The sequence below is a fragment of the Physeter macrocephalus genome, chromosome 14, assembly GCF_002837175.3.
Source record: "Physeter macrocephalus isolate SW-GA chromosome 14, ASM283717v5, whole genome shotgun sequence".
Lineage (NCBI taxonomy): Eukaryota > Metazoa > Chordata > Mammalia > Artiodactyla > Physeteridae > Physeter > Physeter macrocephalus.
In genome coordinates, this window is record NC_041227.1 from 75,200,333 (window position 1) to 75,222,130 (window position 21,798).

A 21,798-nucleotide genomic window follows, 5' to 3' on the forward strand; every position below is an offset into this window, starting at 1 on the left:
CCACAAAAAAAAAAAAAAAAAAAAAAAAAAAGAGTAGCCCCCACTCGCCACAACTAGAGAAAGCCCGCGTGCAGCAATGAAGACCCAATGCAGCCAAAAATAAATAAATAAATAAATTTTTTTTTTAAAACCCCACATTCTATCTACTTTAAATAAATAAATAAATAAATGCATTGATAATCTGTCAAATTTTAAAGGAATTATCAGAGGGCAAAATCTAAATGAAACTGGGAACTCAGAGAGTAATACACTAAAGACTGCTTTCCCCTTGAGGGCATTTGCCAAGCTCAAGAACCTTGAGATTTGGTGTTCAGGAAGCCAAGAGCATGATACAGACCCCAAAGTCTTTGACAATGTGGTGAGTCTAATAGGAAATTGCCCGCTTGGCATAAAGTCAGGGTCTCAAAGTTCTACACCCTCATATTGTGTGACCTGGAGACCACCACCCCACACTCAAGCAGAGGATTTCAAAGAACTTGACTGTCTTGGACCTTGGTTCAGAACAGACAAGAGAAAACTCTCTCTGGAGAATTTATACCCACAAGCCAGCCCTTAGGTAGATGTGCAGTCCAAATTCACAGAACCATTGGTCTGAAAAAATCTCAACCTGTGTTAATTTAACACACTCTAGGAAGTTATTAGCCTAGATTTTTGGCAGAAGCAAAAATTTTCTTTGGAGAAGCCCACTATGAGATGGGATTCTTCTATGCCTATTTGGTAACCTCTGAATTCAGTACCAAATTAATAGAAAATTCAATACCAGATTAATGAGCAAGGGATCTTATTTGGGTCACATTTAAATTAACCATAAGGTGTTGCTATTAATAGGGGTAACTAACCCAGAGCCAAACATGCTTATGATTTAGATCCATTAACTGTCCCTTACAGTCTCTGTGGCCTTCAAACCAGCTTTCCCATTTGTTACTTTTTGGCCATCTTTCCAATTTCTTCTTTTAGTTTTTTGCTCTTGTTAGCAGCTTTAACTTGAATTTGTCATTCCAATATCTAATATTAAATTAACTGCTTTTAAAATTATTTTTCCCCAGCTTTAGTGAGGTAAAACTAACAAAAATTGTATATATTTAGGTTGTATAGTGTGATTTTTTAAGGTGTACAACATGATGGTTTAATATATGTATACATCGTGAAATGATTACCATGATCAAGCTAATTAACACATTCATCACCTCACACAGTTACCTTTTCTTGTGTGTGTGGCAAGAACACCTAAGATCTACTCACTTAGCAAATTTCAGGTATACAATACAGTGTTGAGTATAATCACCATGCTGTACATTAGATCCCCAGAACTTATAATTGTACCCTTTGATCACCATCTCCTCATTTCCCCCACTCCCCAGCCCTTGGCAACCATTTTATCCTCTGGTTCTATGAGTTCAACTTTTTAGATTCCACATACAAATGAGATCATACAGTATTTGCCTTTCTGTGTCTGGCTTATTTCCCTTAGAAAATGTCCTCCAGGTTCACCCATGCTGCCAAAAAATGGCAGGATTTTCTTTTTTAAGGCTGAATGATATTCCTCTGTGTGTGTGTATACATATGTGCATCTCACATTTTCTTTATCCATTCATCCATTAATGAACACTTATGTTGTTTCCATATCTTGGCTATTGTGGATAATGCTACAGTGAACATGGGAGTACAGATATCTCTTTAACATACTGAGTTCATTTCATTTGGATACCCAGAAGTGGGATTGGGATCATATGGTAATGGTAATTACCATGCTAATTCTATTTTTAATTTTTTGAGGAAACTCCATACTGTTTTCTATAATGGTTATACCAATTTACATTCCCACTAACAGTCAGTACACATAGGTTCCCTTTTCTCCTCAATCTCGCCATCACCTGTTATCTCTTATCTTTTTGATAACAGCCATCCTAAACAGGTGTGAAGTGGTATCTCATTGTGGTTCAGATTTGCATTTCCCCGATGATTAGTGATGCTGAGCACATTTTCATATACCTGTTGGCCATTTGTATGTCTTCTTTGGAAAAATGTCTATTCATGTCCTTTGACAATATTTAAATTGGGTTGCTTCTTTGCAATTGAGTTGTATGAATTCCTTATATATTTTAGACATTAACCAATTATACAGTTTGCAAATATTTTCTCCCATTCTGTAGGTTACCTTTTCATTTTGTTTCCTTTGCTATGAAGAAGCTTTTTAGTTTGAGATAGTCCCACTCGTTTTTGCATTTGCTGCCTTTACTTTTGGTGTCATATCCAAAAAAAATCACAACCAAGACCAATGTCAAAGAGCTTTTTCCGTATGCTTTCCTCTAAGAGTCTACTGCTTCAGGTCTTACATTTAAGTCTTCAATCTGTTCTAAGTTAATTTTTGTGTATGGCATAAGGGTCTAATTTTATTCTTTTGCATGTGGATAACTAGTTTTCCCAACACTACACGGTAATTCACAAAATTGAATACTACGCATGTGAAAATGAATGAATTACAGCTACCCACAATAAATGGGTAAACCACCCCTCTTCTGGAGGTAAGCCTGGGTGCAGATGCAGTTTTCTGGTAAGGCTTGAAGCAGAGATAGCTGGGACAATGGTCTTTGCTTTCTCTGTGAAGTAAGTGCTGCCCCCTTCCGGAAGTGAAGAGGGAATGATGTGATGTGATTGACAGGTGCTTTGGGCAATGGGAGAAGGTATAAAAGATTGCATTTAAGAATGTATATAACAACAACAACAACAAAAAGAATGTATAACAAAACACAGGAATTCCCTGGCAGTCCAGTGGTTAGGACTTGGCAATTTCACTGTCGGGGCCTGGGTTTGATCCCTGGTCGGGGAACTAAGATCCCACAAGACATGTAGCGCAGCCAAAGGGGGGAAAAGAAAAGGAATGTATATAACAAAACAGAAACAGACTCACAGATATAGAGAACAAAGTAGTGGTTAGCAGTGAGGGAAGGGAAGGGGGAAGGGGCAAAATAGGGGTATAGGATTAAGAGATCCAAACTGCTATGTATAAAATAAATAAGCAACAAGGATGTATTGTACAGCACAGAGAAATACAGCCACTTGTAATAACTTTAAATGGAGTACAGTCTATAAAAATCACTATGTTGTATACCTGAAACTAATATAATATTATAAATCAACTATACTTCAATTTTAAAAATCAAAAAATAAAAATAGAACCTAGGATAACCACCCCACCCCCCAAAAAAGAAGGGGAACTTTTAGCATCACCAATTCGTGCACTAACCCATTGTGGTAGTACGTTGCAACAGAAAAAAACGGCCACAAATTCTTTGCAGCTCCTTCTATCAAGATGGAGAGGCTACTTCCTCATCCCTGAATCTGGGCTGGCCTGCTTTGGTCAACAGAATGTGATGTAAGTGATATTGTGCAATTTCTGGGCCTAGACCTCAAGTGGCCTTGCAGCTTCTGCTCTCAAGGGGCACAGTGGGGAGAGGACATTTCCAGAAATAATGACCAACACCAGGTATCACCTAATGCTAAGTGAACAATATAGAGAAGGCATAGCTAGAGTTTTAAATAAGGTTGGCAAATTCAGGGGAGGTTTTCTGTAGGAGGTGAGAAAGCTGAGCCTGGGTGTTTGAGATGGTGGAGAAAAGCAAGAGGATGGGGAGTGGAGGGGGAGCGGGCTCAAAGGCCCGCAGGAAAGGAGGGTGTGGGTGTCTGAAAGGCAGTAGGCAGTCAGCCAAACTGGAGCAGAGAGCTGTTCTTGGAGAGAACTGGGCAAGAAAGCCTGGGTTATTCTGCAGCCAATGTCTGCCAATGACTTGTGAGTAGAGGAAGCTGATCATATAGGTCCAGTTTTCCTAAGAGTTTTCACAAAAAAGAAGTTTGAAAGAAACAATCACTCTGGATCCAACCTCCTAATATCTTAAGCACTTTTTCCCTCTGTTGTCAGCCCTCTCCCCACGCTGCTGTCCTCACTCCCTGTCTCTAAGGGATCATTTCCATCAGTGTTTGTATCCATTCACAACTCATCTTGTAAACAGCTGAAAACACAGAACAGCTTAGGCACGAAAGAAGTTGATTAGCCCAGGTGACTCATAAGTTAGCAGCGGATCTGGCTTCGCGTGCTCACACCTGTCATCTGATCTGTTTCTCTTCACTGCCCACCTCTGCCCCCTACCGTTCAGCTTCATTCTCTCATTCTCAGTACCTCTTTGGTGGCCCCAGCAGCAGCGGGCTCTTCCAACAAGGGGGCAAGATGACCCATCCTCCCATGTCAGTCTTGCAGGAAAGAACGAGACTTTTTCCCTTAGCTCCAGCAAAACCCCTAAGATTACTAAGACTGGACTAGCATAGGTGACCCATCCATCCTGGAGACAATCAGTGTGGCCAAAGGGATGTGTTGCTCTGGGTGACCAGCCCTCCGTCAGGGGCAGGATACCCATGTTCTAGAAAGTAAGTCGAGACTGGAACTTTTATCTGTATAACTTGAGAGTGTACAGCTCTAAATAACCCGTCCCCTCCTCTCTCGTCCTCCGTGCAGCCCTAAAGCCAGTGGATCTACACACCACGTATCAGTTGGGTTCTCTGATGGCCGTGGACACTGCTCGGGGCATAGTGCGGCACTGGCACGCACAGCTGGCCCCTGCGCGCCCTCCACACACCAGTGGCCTCATTACAACTGGTGGCCCATGAAGTGGGGGGCCCTGGCTGGGGGCCCCCACACCGTGGTGGTGCCTGGGCACCCACTTCACCACCTTTCTTCTGTCCATCTTTGTGCAACGACTGGCAGGGATCTGGGCAGCCGTGGCTGCACTGCTGGCCTGGGAGCCCTGAACTCTGGTGGTCATCGAACTGGCCAATACCGGCTACAAGTCCATGTACAGCAGCAACTGGTTCACCCTCCAGGTGAACCGGCTCCTCTGAGCTGCCTTTGCTGACCATGTGGCCTTCACGGACGCCTGGGAAATGACCTCCAGCCTGGCCCTGCATGACAGCATCCACCCGGAGAGGCTCATCGTCCACAAGGTGGACTTCCTCCTTTCTTTCCTCTCCCCAACCTGAGTGCTTCTGTCCATCCTGGGGCTGTGTGAACGGAGGGCCCAGGCTCGGGGACCCAGTTGTGAAGAGGATCACAGCCACAACAGGACTTCTGGGATAAGGGCAGGTGCCATCAAGCTCTCTCACCTGGAAGACTGCAATGGCTTTCGATCTAGTCCAGCCCATTCGTCCCACTCCAACCCCTTCTCCACTCAGAACAAGAGTGGTGATTTTAAAACATAAATGAGACCAGGTCAACGGCCTGGTCTTTTGTATCAGTATAAAGCCAAAGCCTTCTATCTCAGGACAAATCCAAACCCCTCACCACGGTTACCAAGGCCCTGCAAGATGGCGCTGCCTAACTCTGTAGGCTCATTTATTGCCACTCTTCCCCAGCGCTCTGCAACCCAACCCCAAGGTCGTCTTGCTGCTCAAGTAGGTCAAGCCTGCCTCGGGGCCTTTATACCTGCTGTTCCAGTGCCTGGAATGCCCCTCTCCCAGGCCTCCATGTGGCCAGCTTTTTCTCATTCAGTTCTCTCATCAAACATCACCTCGGAGGCTTCTCCTGACCCACTCTCCCACCCCAGTACTCTATACCCTTCTCACCCTGCTTTTTCTGCATATCAGTAACCAGAACCCATAATTATTTGGTTTACTACTATTATTATTTACCTGTCTCCTTGAGTTTGTCTGGCTTGCTCACTGCTGTATCCCCGTGACCTCGAGCCGTGCTTGAGACATTGCAGGTGTGTTAAGCAGCATTCATTGAACGAATTAATAACTTAAAGTCAGATGACTAGAATGATACCTGTCTGCCCTGCACCTTCTCTCAGCAAGCTGCCTCCTCTGAGAAACAGGCGATGTATCACCAAAGTGTCCCCTTGTTGCACTTGCTGGATTATATCTGCATGATTATCACTATGAACGCTTCACATTTACATTTAGGGCAGTATGATTTTTTTCTTTTTTATTGGAGAATAGTTGAAGGGCAGTATGATTTTCAATGCAGTTTCTACTTTTATTTTGGAAGACTCTCCCAAGAACATTCTCCCATTTTACTAATGAAGCCCGCGAGGTGGCACACAGCTGAGCCAGTCCTTGGTCCTAGTGATACTGGTGACAGCTGTGGCAAAAGTACTCTGTCCTCGCTGGAAAACTGGCCTCCTGGAAGGGCTGGAAGTGACAACCCATGACTCCTCTCTGACACATCCTCTCGTGTCCTGGACGTCAGTTCCTTGTCTGGGGGTGGGGGGCTGGGGTCCCTGAAAGGAATCCAGTCAAGGCTGGGGTTTATCGGTGCACCGTGGGCTCCTTGTCTCCGATCACGAGATCTGGCCGGCTGTTCCCCAGACCCTCTGTCTCTGGCGCCGAGGCTTCCCTGATCACCCTAAAGGGGGCTCCGTGACCAGGCACGACCACGTCGGCAGTGCCTAGGACCCTCTTCCGGCTGTGCTCCTGGGACACCGGGTCTTCGCTCAGGGCCTGCCACGAGTCCTCGTCCCCATCACGTTCAAACACATCGCCCACTATCATGACGGTACCCAGGGCCGTGCCAGCCACCACCACGCTCACGTCCCGCTGGCCACCATGGCCGGGCGTGGCCCACACCTCGAGTCCCGGCCCCAACCGCAGAGGCTGCTCCTCAGCCAGCCCGTGGGGGAGGTAGCGGCCCCCGGGGAGGCAAAAGTCGTGCGAGACCAGCAGGGCCGCCGCGGGAAACAGCCCCAGGTTCCCGATGTGGTCCGAGTGTCCGTGGGTCCCCACCACCAGAGTCACATCTCCCGGGGCCACGCCCTGCCCCGCCAGGGCCCCCAGGAGCGCCTCTCGAGCCCAGGGCCCCGCGGTGTCCACGAGGATGGGGCCACGCGCCGCCTCCTCCAGGGCGGTCTTCGCCTCGTAGCCCTCGGGCGGGGGCTCTCGGCGGCCGGAGGCCGGGCCCCATGCCTGGGGCAGAAGAAGGGTCACGGAGCCGTCGGCGCGCACGGCGTCGCCGACCCCCTCGGGCTCCGCGTAGCCCTGCAGCAGAACCACCACAGAAAAGGCGTCGCCGGGCACCCGCAGAGGAGGCTCCCCGCGCAGCGGCTCGGTGCGCACCAGACCGCTCATGGCCGGAGAGGGACTGGCTGGGGAAAGGAAGTGGGGGCCTTCGGCGACTGTCCGCTCCCTTCGGGTTTCCACACTCGCCCAGCCTCCGCGGAGTGAATCTCAGTTCCTTGCCACCCCTCTTACACCCTTAAGTTGGCATCGCCCAGCTGAACTTCGGCGAGAACGCACCCGTCCCTCAGCGTCTTCGGCCACCACCCCGCTCGCGTGTGAGCTCCTCAACCGCCACCCTCCGGAGATAACCTTGTTATTTTCTTCATTCTAACCGGAGCCGCTCTCTACCTTGGACCTAGCTTTAGCGCCTCTTAGATCTTGCCTCACTCTGAGGAAGGAAGAGACACCGCAAAAGAGCGTGGGAGTTTGTCCTCTGCGAGATCCCGTAACCCAAGTATGGCGGCCCAGGCGTCGCCGCGCACGTAACTTAATTCCGGCGCGTTTTCAGGCATGCGCGGACCGCGGCTGCGCAGTCCCAAGCCTGAAACCCGTCTCAGCGCGCTGATCCGTGCCACCCTCCTTGGGCTGCAAAACTACAAAGCACCGTTAGCTTTTAACAGGACGGCGACCAACGGCCCTATTCACTGGGCGCTGCCGTACCGGCCAGCTAAGATGTGTGCACGGCAGTTGTTTGAAATTTGGGGCCCAGCTGATATTTTAAAAAAAGTTTACTAGCGTTATAGAAAATTTGGCACCTTTGATATTACGTGGTGGGCCCGCAGTGAAATTAATATGAAGTAGAGCAAGTGTCCACCCCACCTAACTTATCAGTATTACCCCTTCCCCATCCAGTGTCCCCTTCCCGTTCACAGACTGTTGGCATGTAGCCTCCTAGACGCCGGCAGCGTGTATAGGTCGTAGAGAATGTCCGTTCTGCTTCTTTGTTATAAGAGTCTAAAAACAGACCCTCGAGGGGCAAAGTGACTGCCAAGGTCCACTGCTTCTAAGCCATGTTGACCTCTGGGTCCGGTGGGGAGTAGTGGACATATTTAAATATCTCAATACTGTCACCACACACACCTGACAAGGGGATAAATGGCAGGTAGAGGACTCATCTGTCGGCGCCGGGCTTCCACCTACTGCTCCCACCTTTCTCCCCATAGCCATGCCATGCTGCACCACCAGGATCCTGCCTGAGACTACAAGGGAGAGAAGAGCTACAAGCTCTAGGGTGGGATCACTCACACATACACACACTATGAAAGCTGTGGGGCAGGGAGCGCTCAGACTTCAGAGGGTTCTTCTCCAAGACCCCTGTCCCTCCTGGGGGCTCAAAGGCAAAGGTCAGAGTTCCTCTGGGTCGTGCTTGGGGTGGCCTGGTGTGTTAGTCACCTCCTCCTCCTCCTGATCTTGCCCCTCCTCCTCTTGTGTCTTCTCTTGCCCATCTGTGATCTTCTCCTTTCCAGTCCAAGTTTCCTGTAGACATGCTAGGTTGGGTTAGAGAAAACAATTTAGATATTGGTCCTCGGGAGAGGGAAGGTTGTGGCCTGGCAAGAAAGGGGCCAGCCCCCAGGCTTACCAGTTTCAGTAGCTCGGAGCACATGACCTGCACAGAGAAAATGCTGTAGGGGCTGCTCCTGATGGTGGAAATACCAGTCTCCCACGACGTCTTCAAACTCCTCCAGCATCGTCTCACACTGGTCAGGTGGAAAGGTCAGAAGGGTCTCTGCTCTGCTGGCCTCTGCAGACCCTCCTCTCTGCTCTTCACTCCCTGTCTCCCCACCCCACTTCGAAAGGCAGGGAACCAGGAGGTTAAACTTGGCTTATTAGATGTGTGATCCTCATTCATTCAACAGACATTTACCAGCACCTACTCTGCCAAGTAAGTTATTATACTCCGAGTCTCAGTTCCTTGCCTGTAAAACGGGAAGTGGTAATAGTACCTACTACATCAGGTTGTTGTGAGGGTAAAATGAGGCAGCAGCTGGAAAGTATGTGGCCCCAAATCGGGCACACAGTAGGTGCTCAGTAAGTGGCAGTATGTATCATTAGCCTCTATTATTACTTCTTGATATGCTCCTGGGCCCACTTCAGTCAATGGCAGAGTCCCTGCTCTGCTCAAAGATGGACCCCCTTAGGATCTAGCTCCCCTCTCAGGTTACCTTCTCACCTTCCTGGGCAGTGCAGTATCCTATCCTACCTGCTTCTTGAGGAACGTGACCTCCACGCTGGGCTCATCCCACAGCTCCAAAGGGATCCCCAGATCCACCTTCACCCCCTTCTGCACCAGGCCTTTCAGCGTTGCCATGGTCTGACTCTGCCCCTGAGAGATGGGAATTTGAGATCAGCCCAGGCCACTGCCCTGCCTCCTCCCCTTTTTGCCATATCAGCTTTGTCAACTACTGGAGACCCCGGTGAGTTCCATAGAGATGAGATGAGGGAGTCTACGATGGGGAGGGGACACTCCAGAGCTGGGGGGAGCTGGGCAGACATCGTGAGGACCTCAGGGGGTACAGGTTGTAGTTTCTGAGAGATGGGATCCTGCCCTGGAGAAGAGTCTGACCTTGGCATATCTCAGTGAGCCCTTGCGCTCGGCATGAACACTGTAGTCCAGGATCCGCTCACATAAATTCTCCAAGGCCTCTTCCAGCCTTGTCTCTCTGTGGGAAGAGGGGAAACAAAGACTCCCTGGATGCTGTGGGCGCTCCCAGGGCTCCTTCGGGGATTGGAAGGTGGAAGAACACCAAGAAGAACTCACGAAACACTGTAAGGGATGTGTCTCTTCCTCTTGCCTGTGTCCAGCACCTGCCCCAGCTCCAGCACCTCTCGAGATCGGCCAGTGCGACTCAGCTCTTCCTGTAGCTCCAGGCTCAGCAGTTTACATACTAGATGTCCAAGGGGACGTGAAAGACAAACATACCAGCAACTCATTCGGCAGATAAGCAAAGGCAGCAGAGCACAATGGTTATGGGTGCAGGCTCTGGAGCCAGCCTGGCAAGGCTGGAATCCTGACTCAGCCACTTAGTAGCTGGGTGACAATCCTGCTGTGCCTTGGTTTCTTCACCTCTAAAATGAAGATAATAATAGTACCTCTCTCACAGGGGTGTGGTGAGGATTAAATCAATCAATCTATGTAAAGCCCCAAGAATAGTGCCTGGCACGTGGTGAGCACTGCCTAAGTGTTTGCTGTTTTCTGCAGTTATTTATTGAGCCCCTTCTGGATGCACAATAGCAGTACAGAGAGCAATAAGACCTATGATCCATCCACAGGACATTTCCAATGTCTCTGGGGATAGATTAAAAAGATGATGACAATATTGTGTAATGGACTCTACCAAGAGACTTAATCTCACTAGGAAATGCAAAATTCATTCAATGGTCATTCATGGACTTCCTACTAGCCTACGATTTCCTCAAGGATGAGCATTGTGTCTCTTCCACCACTGTCTTCCCAGCACCAGTGGGTCCCAAGAAAAGGACAGGCCTATACAGAAGTGCCAAGCAAACTAAACACAGGGGCAAGGAGCAAAAGTGTCCCAAATGTGCCTATGGCACTATGCTAAGGATACACAGGGAGACACAGGTACTCTCCTTCCCTCCAATGCAGTGGGAGGTGACAGATACGGAAGGAGGCTTCCACAGGAGGTGACGTTTAAACTGGGTCTTGAAGAACCAAATACAGAAGGGCAAGGATCATTCCAGGCAAAGGAAAAAAACAATGTGCAAAGGCAGAGAGGTGTGAGAGGATGAGGCAGGCTCAGTGACCGCTGAGAGGTTCAATATGGCTGAAGCATGGGCACTTTGGGGATGGGAGGTGGGGTATGGAAATGTAAGAAAGATGGAGGCCAGACCACAAACACTTGGAGGCTATGCCAAAAACATTGGCTGTAGTCTAATCACAGCAGGAGGCCTGAAGAGGTGTTAAAGCAAGGACATACACAACTGAGTCTGTGTTTAAACAAAACTGACAGGTGTAGGGGGTTAAGAGTAGGGACACAAATGAAAGGAGAGGAGAGATGAGGACCAAGTCAGGAGGAACATTGCTACTGAAATGCAGCGTGGAGTGAGGCGAAGGGGAAAAGAATCCAGGAAGAAATTAAAGCCAGGGAGGCAACAAACCAGGGGACCAGGGCACTCTGAAGTGCCCCCTCCCAGCTGGGCCCCATCGGTGATACAGCCACAGAAGACGCTGCTCACTGTAAAGTCCATACGGTGCACACCCTCTGCAAAACCTCACGATTATGGGGAACCTCTCCCAGTTGTATGGCCTCCTCTTTCTTTTATGAGCTTCAGAGGCTGACGTACTCACTCCCAAACCCCTCAGGAGGCGTGGGGCCTATAATCTGGGAGCGTCTCCGCCGGGGTGGAGCAGAGGATGTCCACAGGTAATGAGACACACACACACCCCCCCCACACACACCCTCAGTAAAGTGGTCGGTCCTGGGCTGATAGTCTCTGCACTACAAGGGGGGCAGAGGATGTCTACAGGTAATGAGACGCGCACACACACACACACACACCCCTCCCTCAGTAAAGTGGTCGGTCCTGGGATGTCCACAGGTAATGAGACACACATACACACACACACACACACACACACACACACACACACCTCCCTCAGTAAAGTGGTCGGTCCTGGGATGTCCACAGGTAATGAGACACACACACACACACCTCAGTAAAGTGGTCGGTCCTGGGATGTCCACAGGTAATGAGACACACACACACACACCTCAGTAAAGTGGTCGGTCCTGGGCCGATAGTCTCTGCACTACAATTCCCACAAACCATTGGGGGGCCCAAACCAGCAAGAAAAAGCGGGCTCCCTCTGGATGTCTCATGGGAATTGTAGTGCCATAGTTTTGGGGTAGCGCTATGCGTTCCCTCCGTTGACCCCATTCGAATTCCACCAGGCTCCATCAGGAGGTCAGGTGACCCACCCATCACGGTCCATTTGGTCTGGCCCAGACGGAGGTGGGGCCGAGGGATGCGAGTAGGGGCTACTCCCTTTAGATACCTTCGCATTTGCTGGGCAAGCGTTCTGTGTCATCGTCCTCCTCCTTCGGCGTCCCAGACACAGTCAAAATGAAAAGCAACGTTCCCAATCGCACAGGTCCCATGACCAAGTGCCGTCCACAGCCAACCACCTCCTGCCTTCAAACCAACTTCGGGCAGGCAGCGGGCCCTTTAAATCCCAAGGCTGTCGGCGGCAACTCAGCCTGGCATGGGAAGCGCAAGCGCAGTGCCGGCTCGAAGAGGGCGGGGCTTCGCGGCGCTGCGGGCTTCCCCGCCAGGTTTTGTGGCGCCTCCCAAAGGTCCTGGCTGCCGGCTAGTGAAGGAATAAACTGAAGTAATTACAGCAAGAGGGTGTGCTCCTTACACGTAGGCACAGAGACAGCATTTTTATATAATTTCAGGCCGTGAGCCTACTGGGCTTATTCCGGCTTGTGGAAGGGGCAGTTACCAGCTCTCAGTCTCTGCCAGGACCTGCTCCTGGAGGGGGCGGGGCCAACATGGAGCCGAGCGCCGGGTGAGCGGCGCTTTGGCGGTGGTGAGAGGCTCTTCCTGCGCTGGGCGCTCGACTGGCGGGGGCGGGTCTGAGTGGTACCCGGGATTAGACCCTTTGAAGGGCCCGTGTGGGGACCCGGAGGAGGACGGTTGGTTGTGTGTCCGTGCGCGTGGGGACTCTGTGTGTTTGCATTGGAGGGATGTTGGGGGGATGAGGTGGGCTCTCTACGCCTTCTTTTTCGCTGTACCCATTGCCTGGGGACCTTAGACCTGCTTCCCTGCTGGGGAAACTGCTACGCGGATCTAGGTCAAGTTAATCTTCTGGGAAGCCTTCCTGCCGACTCCACTGACCTGAGGTTTCCTGAGGCCGTGGCGTGTTATTTGAGCCTTTACTGGCAGAGGGTACCGCGGGGTATTGAAGGATTAGTAGGAGTTCGCCAGGGAACTGGGACGTGACCGCCTCCTGCATACCCAGCTCCAGGCACACAGTATGTTGAATAAATGTGTTCCCTGCAGATAAGACTTACAAAAGCGGGGGAGGAGACCTGGGATGGTTTGAGAAGAACTAACTTGTATTTCGCCCCCATCTTCCCGCCCCTCCATCAGGCCCACACCCGCCCTCCACGTACACCTCGCAGTCAGTCCAAAACACTTTTGACGTTAGTCTTCCTAATGCCAGCTTGAAGCGAGCCACTTTCCTTTTGGACACAAAGTAGATTCCAAGCTTGGGCTTATATCTTGTTCATTTGATAACAGTGGTACTTGCGGGTTTAGTGAGCACCTAATTCCTAAGCCTTACAGTTCATTCAGTTATTCAACAGATATTTATTGAGTATCTAGTGTGTCTCAGGCACCAGTCCGGGGTCTCAGAATACATCAGTGAACGTAACAAAGATCCCTGTCCACACAGTGCAGTAAGGGGAGATGTGGTGGTGATAAACAATAAGAAATAATACAATATGTATCAGCAGATGTTAAATTCCATGGGAATTTTTTTAAAAAAAAGCAGAGTGGGTGTGGGGTGCAGTATTAAACAGGGTGATGGGAATAGGCAGCCAGGGAACATCTGGGGAAGAGCATTCCAGGCAGAGGGAATAGAGCAAAGGTTTGAACAGCCAGGAGGACAGTGGGGCTGGATCAACGTGGAAGAAGGAAGGAAAGGAGGTCAGAGATGTGATGGGGAGAGAGTAAATCACGAAGGAGCTTGTAGCCCATAATAAGGATTTCGAATTTACTCTGTGGCACATTGGGAGCCAGTACAGGGTTTTGAGTAGAGAAAGGACCCAATGTGGTTTATTTTTTGACAGAATCGCTCTGGTTGCTATGTTGGGAATAGATGTAGGGAGCAAGGATGGAAGCAGGAAGACCTTATCAGGAGGCTATTGAAGTTCCCCAGGGGGTAGATGCTGGGGAGCTGGTCACACAGTGGGAGTGGAGGATCAGGTTGGATCACCTGGTGGATTTTCTGTGAGGGCTCACATAATGAATGAGCGCCTGGATGAATGGCGTTGCTCTGAAGGTGAGAAAAGCCGAGGCTGGAGCTGGTGGGGTGGGGGTCATCAGGAGTTCAGTTTAGAAGGGATTCTAAGTAGCCAGTTTGATATACAGGTCTGGAGTTAGGAAGAAAGCTCTGGGCTGGGGATATAAATTTGCCATCATCAGCCTATAAGCGATACTGAAAGCTGTGAGAATGGTTGAGGTCACCAAGGGAATAAGTATAGCTCATAGCTGTACAAGGACCAAGCCCAGGGCACTGCAACATCAAGCAGACGAGGAGAAGAGGAAGAACCAGCAGAGGAAACGTAGAGAAAGTGGCCAGTGAAGGAGGAGGAAAACCAAGAGAAGGTGGGGTAGCAGTGGTGTCAAGACAGTGTCTCCAGAAGGTAGTAGGCAGCTATGCCCTGTGCTGCTGAGAGGTCGAGGAAGATGGGGAAGGAGATGGGACTTTGGATTTGACAATGTAGAGTCACAATGACCTTGATAAGTGGTTTCAGGCACCTAATGGAGTCAAAAGCCTGAGTAGAGTAGGTTCAAGAGGAATTAGAGATAAGACAGCTCTTTCAGGGAGTTTTGTTGCAAAGAGGAGCCAAAAAACCCCCAGAGTATCGCTAGTAGAGAAAGTGGGATGAAGAAAAGATAGTTTTTTTCTTTCTAAAATTATTTATTTATTTATTTTTGGCTGCGTTGGGTCTCCATTGCGGTGCGCGGGCTTCTCATTGCGGTGGCTTCTCTTGTTGTGGAGCACTGGCTCTACACGCGGGCTTCAGTAGTTGTGGCACGCGCGCTCAGTTGTTGTGGCTCGCGGGCCCTAGAGCGCAGACTCAGTAGTTGTGGCGCACTGGCTTAGTTGCTTTGCGGCCTGTGGGATCTTCCCAGACCAGGGCTCGAACCCGTGTCCCCTGCATTGGCAGGTGGATTCTTAACCACTGTGCCACCAGGGAAGTCCAAGATTTTTTTTTTTTTTTTTTCGGTACGCGGGCCTCTCACTGTTGTGGCCTCTCCCGTTGCAGAGCACAGGCTCCGGACGCGCAGGCTGAGCGGCCATGGCTCACGGGCCCAGCCGCTCCGCGGCATGTGGGATCCTCCCGGACCGGGGCACGAACCCGCGTCCCCTGCGTCGGCAGGCGGACTCTCAACCACTGCGCCACCAGGGAAGCCCTTAACCATTTTTAAGTGTACACGTTAGGGGCATTAAGTACATTCACACCCATCACCACCATCTATCTCCAGAATGCTTTTCATGTTGTAAAACAGAAACTGTACCTATTAAACAATAACTCCCTCTTCTCCCCTTCCCAGCTTCTGGCACCCACCACTCTGCTTTCTGTCTCTATGAATTTGACTACTCGAAGAACCTCATATAATTGGAACCATACATTATTTATCCTTTTGTGACTGGCTTATTTCACTTAGCACAATGTTCTCAAGGTTTATTTGTGTTGTGGCGTGTGTCAGAATCTCCTTCCTTTTTAAGGCTGAAAAATATTCCGTAGTATGGGTAGACCACTGTTTTGATTTTTGAAGATGGGAGAAATAACTGCATTTTGTAGGGCTAATGGGAGTGATCTGGTAGGTCGAGGAATTGATGATGATACAGGGAGGGGGGGAATGCTGGAGGGATGCTTGAGTTGGGGAGGGGCATGACTAGAATCTCTACAGTGAAAGGCAAGGCAGAGCATGTGGGCGCCAGTGCTGCTCAGTGGGTGGATGTGGTGGTGGGAGCCTCAGGAGGTCTCTTCTGATGGCCAGAAATCAGGGAGGAGAAGAGGTGTCAGATGAGACAGAAGGAACCTGGGTTCACTGAAATGTAGGACCATCAGGCAGCATTAAGGGCCCGTTTGAAGTTCGTGGCCGTGAAAAAAGTGCACATTGGTCAGGATGGTTGTGCATTTTCTCATCACGTTCAATTGTAAGGGCACATCGGCTCAGACAGGGAGAGTTTTTAACCAATGTTGTAGTTTTGTCAAGTGTGAATAATGATGCACGGCGGAGCAAGACACATGAAAGCAGGCACATTAACAACCTTAGGGGAAAAAGATGCTTTCCACGTTTTACAGAGAAGAAACCCAAAGCTGGGAGAATTTAAGTAGCTTGCCCAGATAACATAGCTCGGTAGTGCTGGGGCTGGGATTTAAACTGAGAGCTGAGATCATTCCACTACACCTCACTTGTACTGTGCCTGGCATAGAATCAGCTCGATAAATTGTGTTGAATTGGGTCCAAGTGCTACCTCCTCCTGTTCAGCCGGTGCTGCTCGCGTGGGGATGGACAAAGGGCACCCCCCGAGCCCCTTCCCCCCTCACATCTCCACTGTCCTCCCTTTGTTGCGGCCCCTCCTGAACGGACAGCCCCTCTTCTTGGGATGTCACTCTCACGTGTCCTCTCACCCCCCTGCCAGGGTCTCCATCTCTCCGCCCTGGGGCATCTTCCTTCAGGGGAGGGGAGGAGGGGCTCCAGAATGGCTGAGGAGAAGAAGCTGAAACTGAGCAACACCGTGCTGCCCTCGGAGTCCATGAAGGTGGTGGCCGAGTCCATGGGCATCGCTCAGATTCAGGAGGAGACCTGCCAGCTGCTGACAGATGAGGTCAGCTACCGCATCAAGGAGATTGCACAGGTACCCTGGCCTCACCGCGCTGTATGGAGGATGCTGCCCAGGCCGCCTTCTTCCCCAGGGCCTCTGAGTGACGTCTGTCCTCCCGTCCCTAGGATGCCTTGAAGTTCATGCACATGGGGAAGCGGCAGAAGCTCACCACCAGCGACATTGACTATGCACTGAAGCTAAAGAACGTCGAGGTGATGGGAACGCACGGGACTGAGGGGGCAGGGTACTGAGACCTCCCGTACGGTACATTTGCCTCAGCCAGACCTGCCTGCTTGGGCTCCCTTCTCATCCCAGTGTCTCTCTCCGTCCTGTTGTAGCCACTGTATGGCTTCCACGCTCAGGAGTTCATTCCTTTCCGTTTCGCCTCTGGTGGCGGCCGGGAGCTTTACTTCTACGAGGAGAAGGAGGTTGATCTGAGCGACATCATCAATACCCCTCTGCCCCGAGTGCCCCTGGATGTCTGCCTCAAAGGTCGGGGAAGGGGGCGGGAGAGCAGGGGATGGGGAGGAGGGGAAGGAGCAACGCGTATGGGTGTGAGGAAGCACACGGTGAAGGAGCCCTCGGTGTGAGATCCCTGGTGAGGAACAGGAAGGAAAGCACGCATCCCTTAGTGCGGAGTGACTTCCTGATGTCTGCGCTCAGCAGTTCACCCTGACACCTTCCTTCCTTACAGCTCACTGGCTGAGCATTGAAGGCTGCCAGCCAGCTATTCCGGAGAACCCACCCCCAGGTAACCTCCGTGCCCAGCGTCCGGCACCCACCCCTCTCCCTCCTCCTCCCTTTACATCTCCCTCCCTGCTTTCCCACCACCAGCTCCCAAAGAGCAGCAGAAGGCTGAGGCCACAGAACCCCTGAAGTCAGCCAAGCCGGGCCAGGAGGAAGACGGCCCCTTGAAAGGCAAAGGTCAGGGGGCCGCTGCAGCTGACGGCAAAGGTCAGTACTGCTGGGCCAGGCCTCCTGCCCCAAAGCCACATGGTCATTTGTGAAGCGGGTGAGGTCAGGGCAGAGGGCGAGACCTCAGGCCAGGAGCCCCAGAGAGGATCAAGAAGCCCAAGGGAAGCCGGGTCTCCCTGGGGGGGGAGGTGGAGGGGAGGGTTGAGGTTTGTCTGGTGCTGAGGCCTCCTCTGGAGCTTTCTTTTCTGAACCTGTCTTCCCCCTTCACACAGGGAAAGAGAAGAAGGCGCCACCCCTGCTGGAGGGGGGCCCTCTGCGACTGAAGCCCCGAAGCCTCCACGAGTTGTCTGTGGAGCAGCAGCTGTACTACAAGGAGATCACAGAAGCCTGTGTGGGCTCGTGCGAGGCCAAGAGAGCGGTGAGGCCCCGCCACCCCGTCCTGGCCTTACCCCCTGGAGGCCCCCCCGCCCCCCCGCAGTGTCCGCCCCTCTTCACTCGCTCCCTCCCCCCCGCAGGAGGCTCTGCAGAGCATCGCCACGGATCCGGGGCTCTACCAGATGCTGCCTCGTTTCAGCACCTTCATCTCAGAGGGGGTGAGAGGACGCGGGAGGGGGGACCTAGGACGAGGTTCCGGGGTGAGGAGGAGGGAGAGGAAGCTCACCGGAAGGGTCCCGCTGCCCCATCGCTTCTCTCCCCGCAACCAGGTGCGCGTGAACGTGGTGCAGAACAACCTGGCCCTGCTCATCTACCTGATGCGCATGGTGAAGGCGCTGATGGACAACCCTACTCTGTATCTGGAGAAATACGTGAGTGGACCTGCCCGGCCACCTCTCGTCGCAGGCTCTGGGGACCCCGCCGCCACCCCCAGGAGACCGTCTCTCAGACCCGCTGACTCGAGGCTCCGCCCGCAGGTGCATGAGCTGATCCCGGCCGTGGTCACCTGCATCGTGAGCAGGCAGCTGTGCCTGCGGCCAGATGTGGACAATCACTGGGCGCTCCGGGACTTTGCCGCCCGCCTGGTGGCCCAGATCTGCAAGCATTTCAGCACAACCACTAACAACATCCAGTCCCGAATCACCAAGACCTTCACCAAGGTGAGCCGCTTCCCATCACGGCCCGGGGTTGTCACCGGAACGATGAGAGCTTCACTCAAACCACTGTGGCTACAGGAAATGATGCTGAAAACCAGGGGCGAGAGGGCAGGGGGTGGCGACTGGGACTTGAGCTGCATCTGTAGCGTCTTTTTTTTTTTTTCCTGATTGTGTGATTCCATTTACTTAAAAGTTCAAAAACCAGGAAAACTAATCTCTGGTGGTAGAGGTCAGAATAGTGGCTACCTTGGGGAGGAGAGGGTGGCTGGGAAGGAGCTGGCATGTCTTAACGGTTTACAAGGAAAACGTGTGTATGAGAGACTTCGGTCCTTAGTAGTTAGCTTTTCACACCCCTTTATTTGGGTTTATTTTCCATCCCCTTACAGAGCTGGGTGGACGAGAAGACCCCGTGGACAACGCGCTACGGCTCCATCGCAGGCCTGGCAGAGCTGGGACATGATGTTAGGCCCCAGCGGGGGGGGGGGGGAGCGGGGGGAGCCCTGGGGGAGGGGAGGGATCGTGAGGTCAGAGTGGGCAACAGCCCCCTGACCCGGGAGACCCTGTGGTGACCCCAGGGCCCCCGCTTCTCCCCTTCTCTTCCAACAGGTGATTAAGACTCTGATTCTGCCACGGCTACAGCAGGAGGGGGAGCGGATCCGCGGGGTCCTGGATGGCCCGGTGCTGAGCAACATCGACCGCATAGGGGCTGACCACGTGCAGAGCCTCCTCCTGGTGACAAAGCCCCACCCCCGCCCTCTCCCACTTCTTCCCGCTGATCCCCCTCTCCACCCCCCACCACACACACACACACACACACACACACACACACACACACACGCGGACAATGTTTAGCAAACATACAGCATCTTCCATTTCATCTATCCCATCTTCGCCTCTTACGTTCAGGGCGCACCCCCGAGTCCCATATTGTTTCGCAGCTGGAAAAACTGAGGCACTAAGGGGTTAAGGAAGAAATAAGAGTCTTAAGTCTCAGCCTGTGACTTCAAGCCTGCACTGCCCCTGATGCTTCTGCATCACTCTGGCCCATTCTGTGCAAGGCACACGCCCTGTGGACCGGCTGGCCCTTAGATATCACCAGCGTAATTACTCAGCGAGTTCTCCACTCCCACCAGCCGGTGCCCAAGTTCTCTCTGAAGAATAACCACAGCATTCCTTGCACACTGATAACCCAGCACAGCCTGGCTTCCAGCAGGAACACACTGAGATAGTGGGTGACCTCCTTTCTCACCCCGTCCCCCGTCATGATTCTCAGAGTCACTGCCCTCCCTCTACCTGGCTGCTCTTTGCCTTCTCTCTGCAGAAACACTGTGCCCCTGTTCTGGCAAAGCTGCGCCCACCGCCTGACAATCAGGATGCCTATCGGGCAGAATTTGGGTCCCTCGGGCCCCTCCTCTGCTCCCACGTTGTCAAGGCCCGGGCCCAGGCTGCTCTGCAGGCTCAGCAGGTCAACAGGACCACTCTGACCATCACTCAGGTCAGTACAGGGTCCGGGGAGGACAGGTGAGCAGGTGGTAAGGTGAAACGAAGAAAAACACGGCGGTGGTTCCCATCCAGGCGGGACTCAGGCACACACCACGTACTCGGGCACACACACTGACTTCGGTAAAACACAGGGCCCCCCGAGTCAGCCATCTGTGGGGGTGTCTACGCCCCCTTTGTGATGATGTCCCAAACCCCGTGAGACCCACTGAGGAGCAAGAGGCGCCCTTCTTCTCATAGTTGGTATTTTTCGTAGATGGTGACATTTTCTTCCTGCTGCTTCTTCCTACAGCCCCGGCCCACGCTGACCCTCTCACAGGCCCCCCAGCCTGGCCCTCGGACCCCTGGCTTGCTGAAGGTCCCTGGCTCCATTGCGCTGCCTGTCCAGACACTGGTGTCTGCTCGAGCCGCTGCCCCGCCTCAGCCTTCCCCTCCCCCAACCAAGTTCATCGTCATGTCGTCCTCCTCCAGCGCCTCATCCACGCAACAGGTGTGTGGAGCCGCGTGGGACCAGGGATGGTGGGGAGCGTGTCACCACGTCACTGATTATTTGGTTGGAGCAAGGGAAGAAGTATCCCCCGGCCTCGGGTGTGGGAAGAGTGCGAGGCAAGCGGCACGGCCCTTCTTCCCGCCCAGGTCCTGTCCCTCAGCACCTCGGCCCCTGGCTCAGGCTCCACCACTACCTCTCCTGTCACCACCACCGTCCCCAGCGTGCAGCCCATCGTCAAGCTGGTCTCCACCGCCACAAGCGCGCCCCCCAGCACTGCCCCCTCTGGTCCCGGCAGTGTCCAGAAGTACATCGTGGTCTCTCTTCCCCCTACAGGGGAGGGCAAAGGAGGCCCCACCTCCCATCCTTCTCCAGCCCCTCCCCCGACCTCAGCCCCCTCCCCGCTTGGGGTCAGCGCCCTGTGTGGGGGGAAACCGGAAGCTGGGGAGAGCCCCCCTCCCGCTCCAGGGACTCCGAAGGCTAATGGCTCACAGCCCCCCGGATCTGGCTCCCCTCCGCCTGCGCCTTGATGCTCACACGTCAGCTGACCTTCTTCTCTCCCATGTATTCTCTCTCTCCCTCCCTCTCCCTCTCCCTGTCCCTCTCTCTCTCTCTCATGCACACACAAACACACACACACACACACACACACACACACACACTCTCTCTCTCTCTCTCTCTGGGTGGAAGGAAACAGCAGTCAGCTTCCCCCACGTGACTTTCTCTTTCAGTGTATTGTACAGTCAGTTCCTCAGAATAAAAGTTTGATTTTTAAATTGTGATCCACCTCAGTCCTTCCTGGGTCAGATCCCACGGGACGGGCGGTCGAACCCGTAGAGCCCCCCTGCTCTCTAGGACTCAGGACTCTTCCAGCCAGAGCCACAGCCACAGGCCAGGCTGCTGGGAGAGGAAACATCGTCCTTCTGATGCACAGATCACCTCCTCTGCCACCCGTGTCCTCGTTTGGGAGCCTCAGATCCGAATGACGTAGGCGTCGCTGTGGCTTAGGTGTCGCACCCACTTGTGGGGGTTGGCGTTGCCGCATGGTCTGAATGCCAGCCTGAGGAAGCGAACCTGGATGCACACACACACACACACACACACACACACACACACACACTCTCTCTCTCTCTCTCTGTCTCTCTGTCTCTCTGTCTCTCTCTGGGTGGAAG

At 52.4% G+C, this 21,798-nt stretch overlaps 3 protein-coding genes across 16 annotated transcripts in view; 1 reads left to right on the plus strand and 2 right to left on the minus strand.

Moving 5' to 3' along the window:
- MBLAC1 (metallo-beta-lactamase domain containing 1) overlaps positions 1–7,652 on the minus strand; it is an 82,685-nt gene extending 75,033 nt beyond the window's left edge. For 10 of the 11 annotated variants that reach the window (XM_055089992.1, XM_028498702.2, XM_024123636.3 and 7 more), the window contains exon 1: positions 5,680–7,652. In XM_055089992.1, the coding sequence (XP_054945967.1) occupies positions 6,298–7,113 (816 nt within the window). In that variant the 5' untranslated portion in view covers positions 7,114–7,652 and the 3' untranslated portion in view covers positions 5,680–6,297. Of the gene's footprint in view, positions 1–3,366; positions 3,828–5,679 lie in introns of those variants that run through there. The other variant, XM_028498703.2, reaches the window with a different exon arrangement.
- A 102-nt stretch (positions 7,653–7,754) lies between these two features.
- Positions 7,755–12,284, minus strand: CNPY4 (canopy FGF signaling regulator 4). Of its 2 annotated transcripts, XM_007111871.4 has the most exons (6): positions 12,062–12,282; positions 9,803–9,929; positions 9,608–9,704; positions 9,245–9,367; positions 8,624–8,741; positions 7,755–8,531 (listed from the first exon to the last, which is right to left on the minus strand). In XM_007111871.4, exons 1-6 carry the CDS (start codon positions 12,162–12,164, stop codon positions 8,389–8,391), a joined length of 711 nt encoding a protein of 236 aa, XP_007111933.2. In that variant the 5' UTR covers positions 12,165–12,282; the 3' UTR covers positions 7,755–8,388. The 2 variants fall into 2 exon arrangements, with proteins under 2 accessions (XP_007111933.2, XP_007111934.2); XM_007111872.4 differs by lacking the exon at positions 9,245–9,367 and having other exon boundaries at positions 12,062–12,284.
- Positions 12,285–12,548: 264 nt separating this feature from the next.
- TAF6 (TATA-box binding protein associated factor 6) lies at positions 12,549–21,699 on the plus strand. 3 transcript variants are annotated; one of them, XM_007111870.3, is made up of 15 exons: positions 12,549–12,595; positions 16,451–16,666; positions 16,759–16,845; positions 16,972–17,125; positions 17,328–17,384; positions 17,468–17,587; positions 17,821–17,966; positions 18,064–18,141; positions 18,253–18,354; positions 18,460–18,642; positions 19,026–19,100; positions 19,246–19,371; positions 19,961–20,134; positions 20,432–20,629; positions 20,776–21,699. In XM_007111870.3, exons 2-15 carry the CDS (start codon positions 16,511–16,513, stop codon positions 21,154–21,156), a joined length of 2,037 nt encoding a protein of 678 aa, XP_007111932.1. In that variant the 5' UTR covers positions 12,549–12,595; positions 16,451–16,510; the 3' UTR covers positions 21,157–21,699. The 3 variants fall into 3 exon arrangements, with proteins under 3 accessions (XP_007111932.1, XP_028355107.1, XP_054946421.1); XM_028499306.2 differs by lacking the exon at positions 12,549–12,595 and adding an exon at positions 12,616–12,701; XM_055090446.1 differs by lacking the exon at positions 12,549–12,595 and adding an exon at positions 12,758–13,040.
- Positions 21,700–21,798: the final 99 nt, after the last annotated feature.

Bases quoted from the DNA above. Each gene is read 5' to 3' on its own strand.
- CNPY4 (XM_007111871.4), bottom strand. From the start codon at position 12,164: ATGGGACCTGTGCGATTGGGAACGTTGCTTTTCATTTTGACTGTGTCT. The intron at 9,930-12,061 runs GTATCTAAAGGG...TTGGACATCTAG, and splicing joins CTTGCCCAGCAAATGCGAAG to TATGTAAACTGCTGAGCCTG. The intron at 9,705-9,802 runs GTGAGTTCTTCT...CTCTTCCCACAG, and splicing joins CACATCCCTTACAGTGTTTC to AGAGACAAGGCTGGAAGAGG.
- TAF6 (XM_007111870.3), top strand. From the start codon at position 16,511: ATGGCTGAGGAGAAGAAGCTGAAACTGAGCAACACCGTGCTGCCCTCG. The intron at 16,667-16,758 runs GTACCCTGGCCT...TCCCGTCCCTAG, and splicing joins GCATCAAGGAGATTGCACAG to GATGCCTTGAAGTTCATGCA. The intron at 18,355-18,459 runs GTGAGTGGACCT...CTCCGCCCGCAG, and splicing joins CTCTGTATCTGGAGAAATAC to GTGCATGAGCTGATCCCGGC.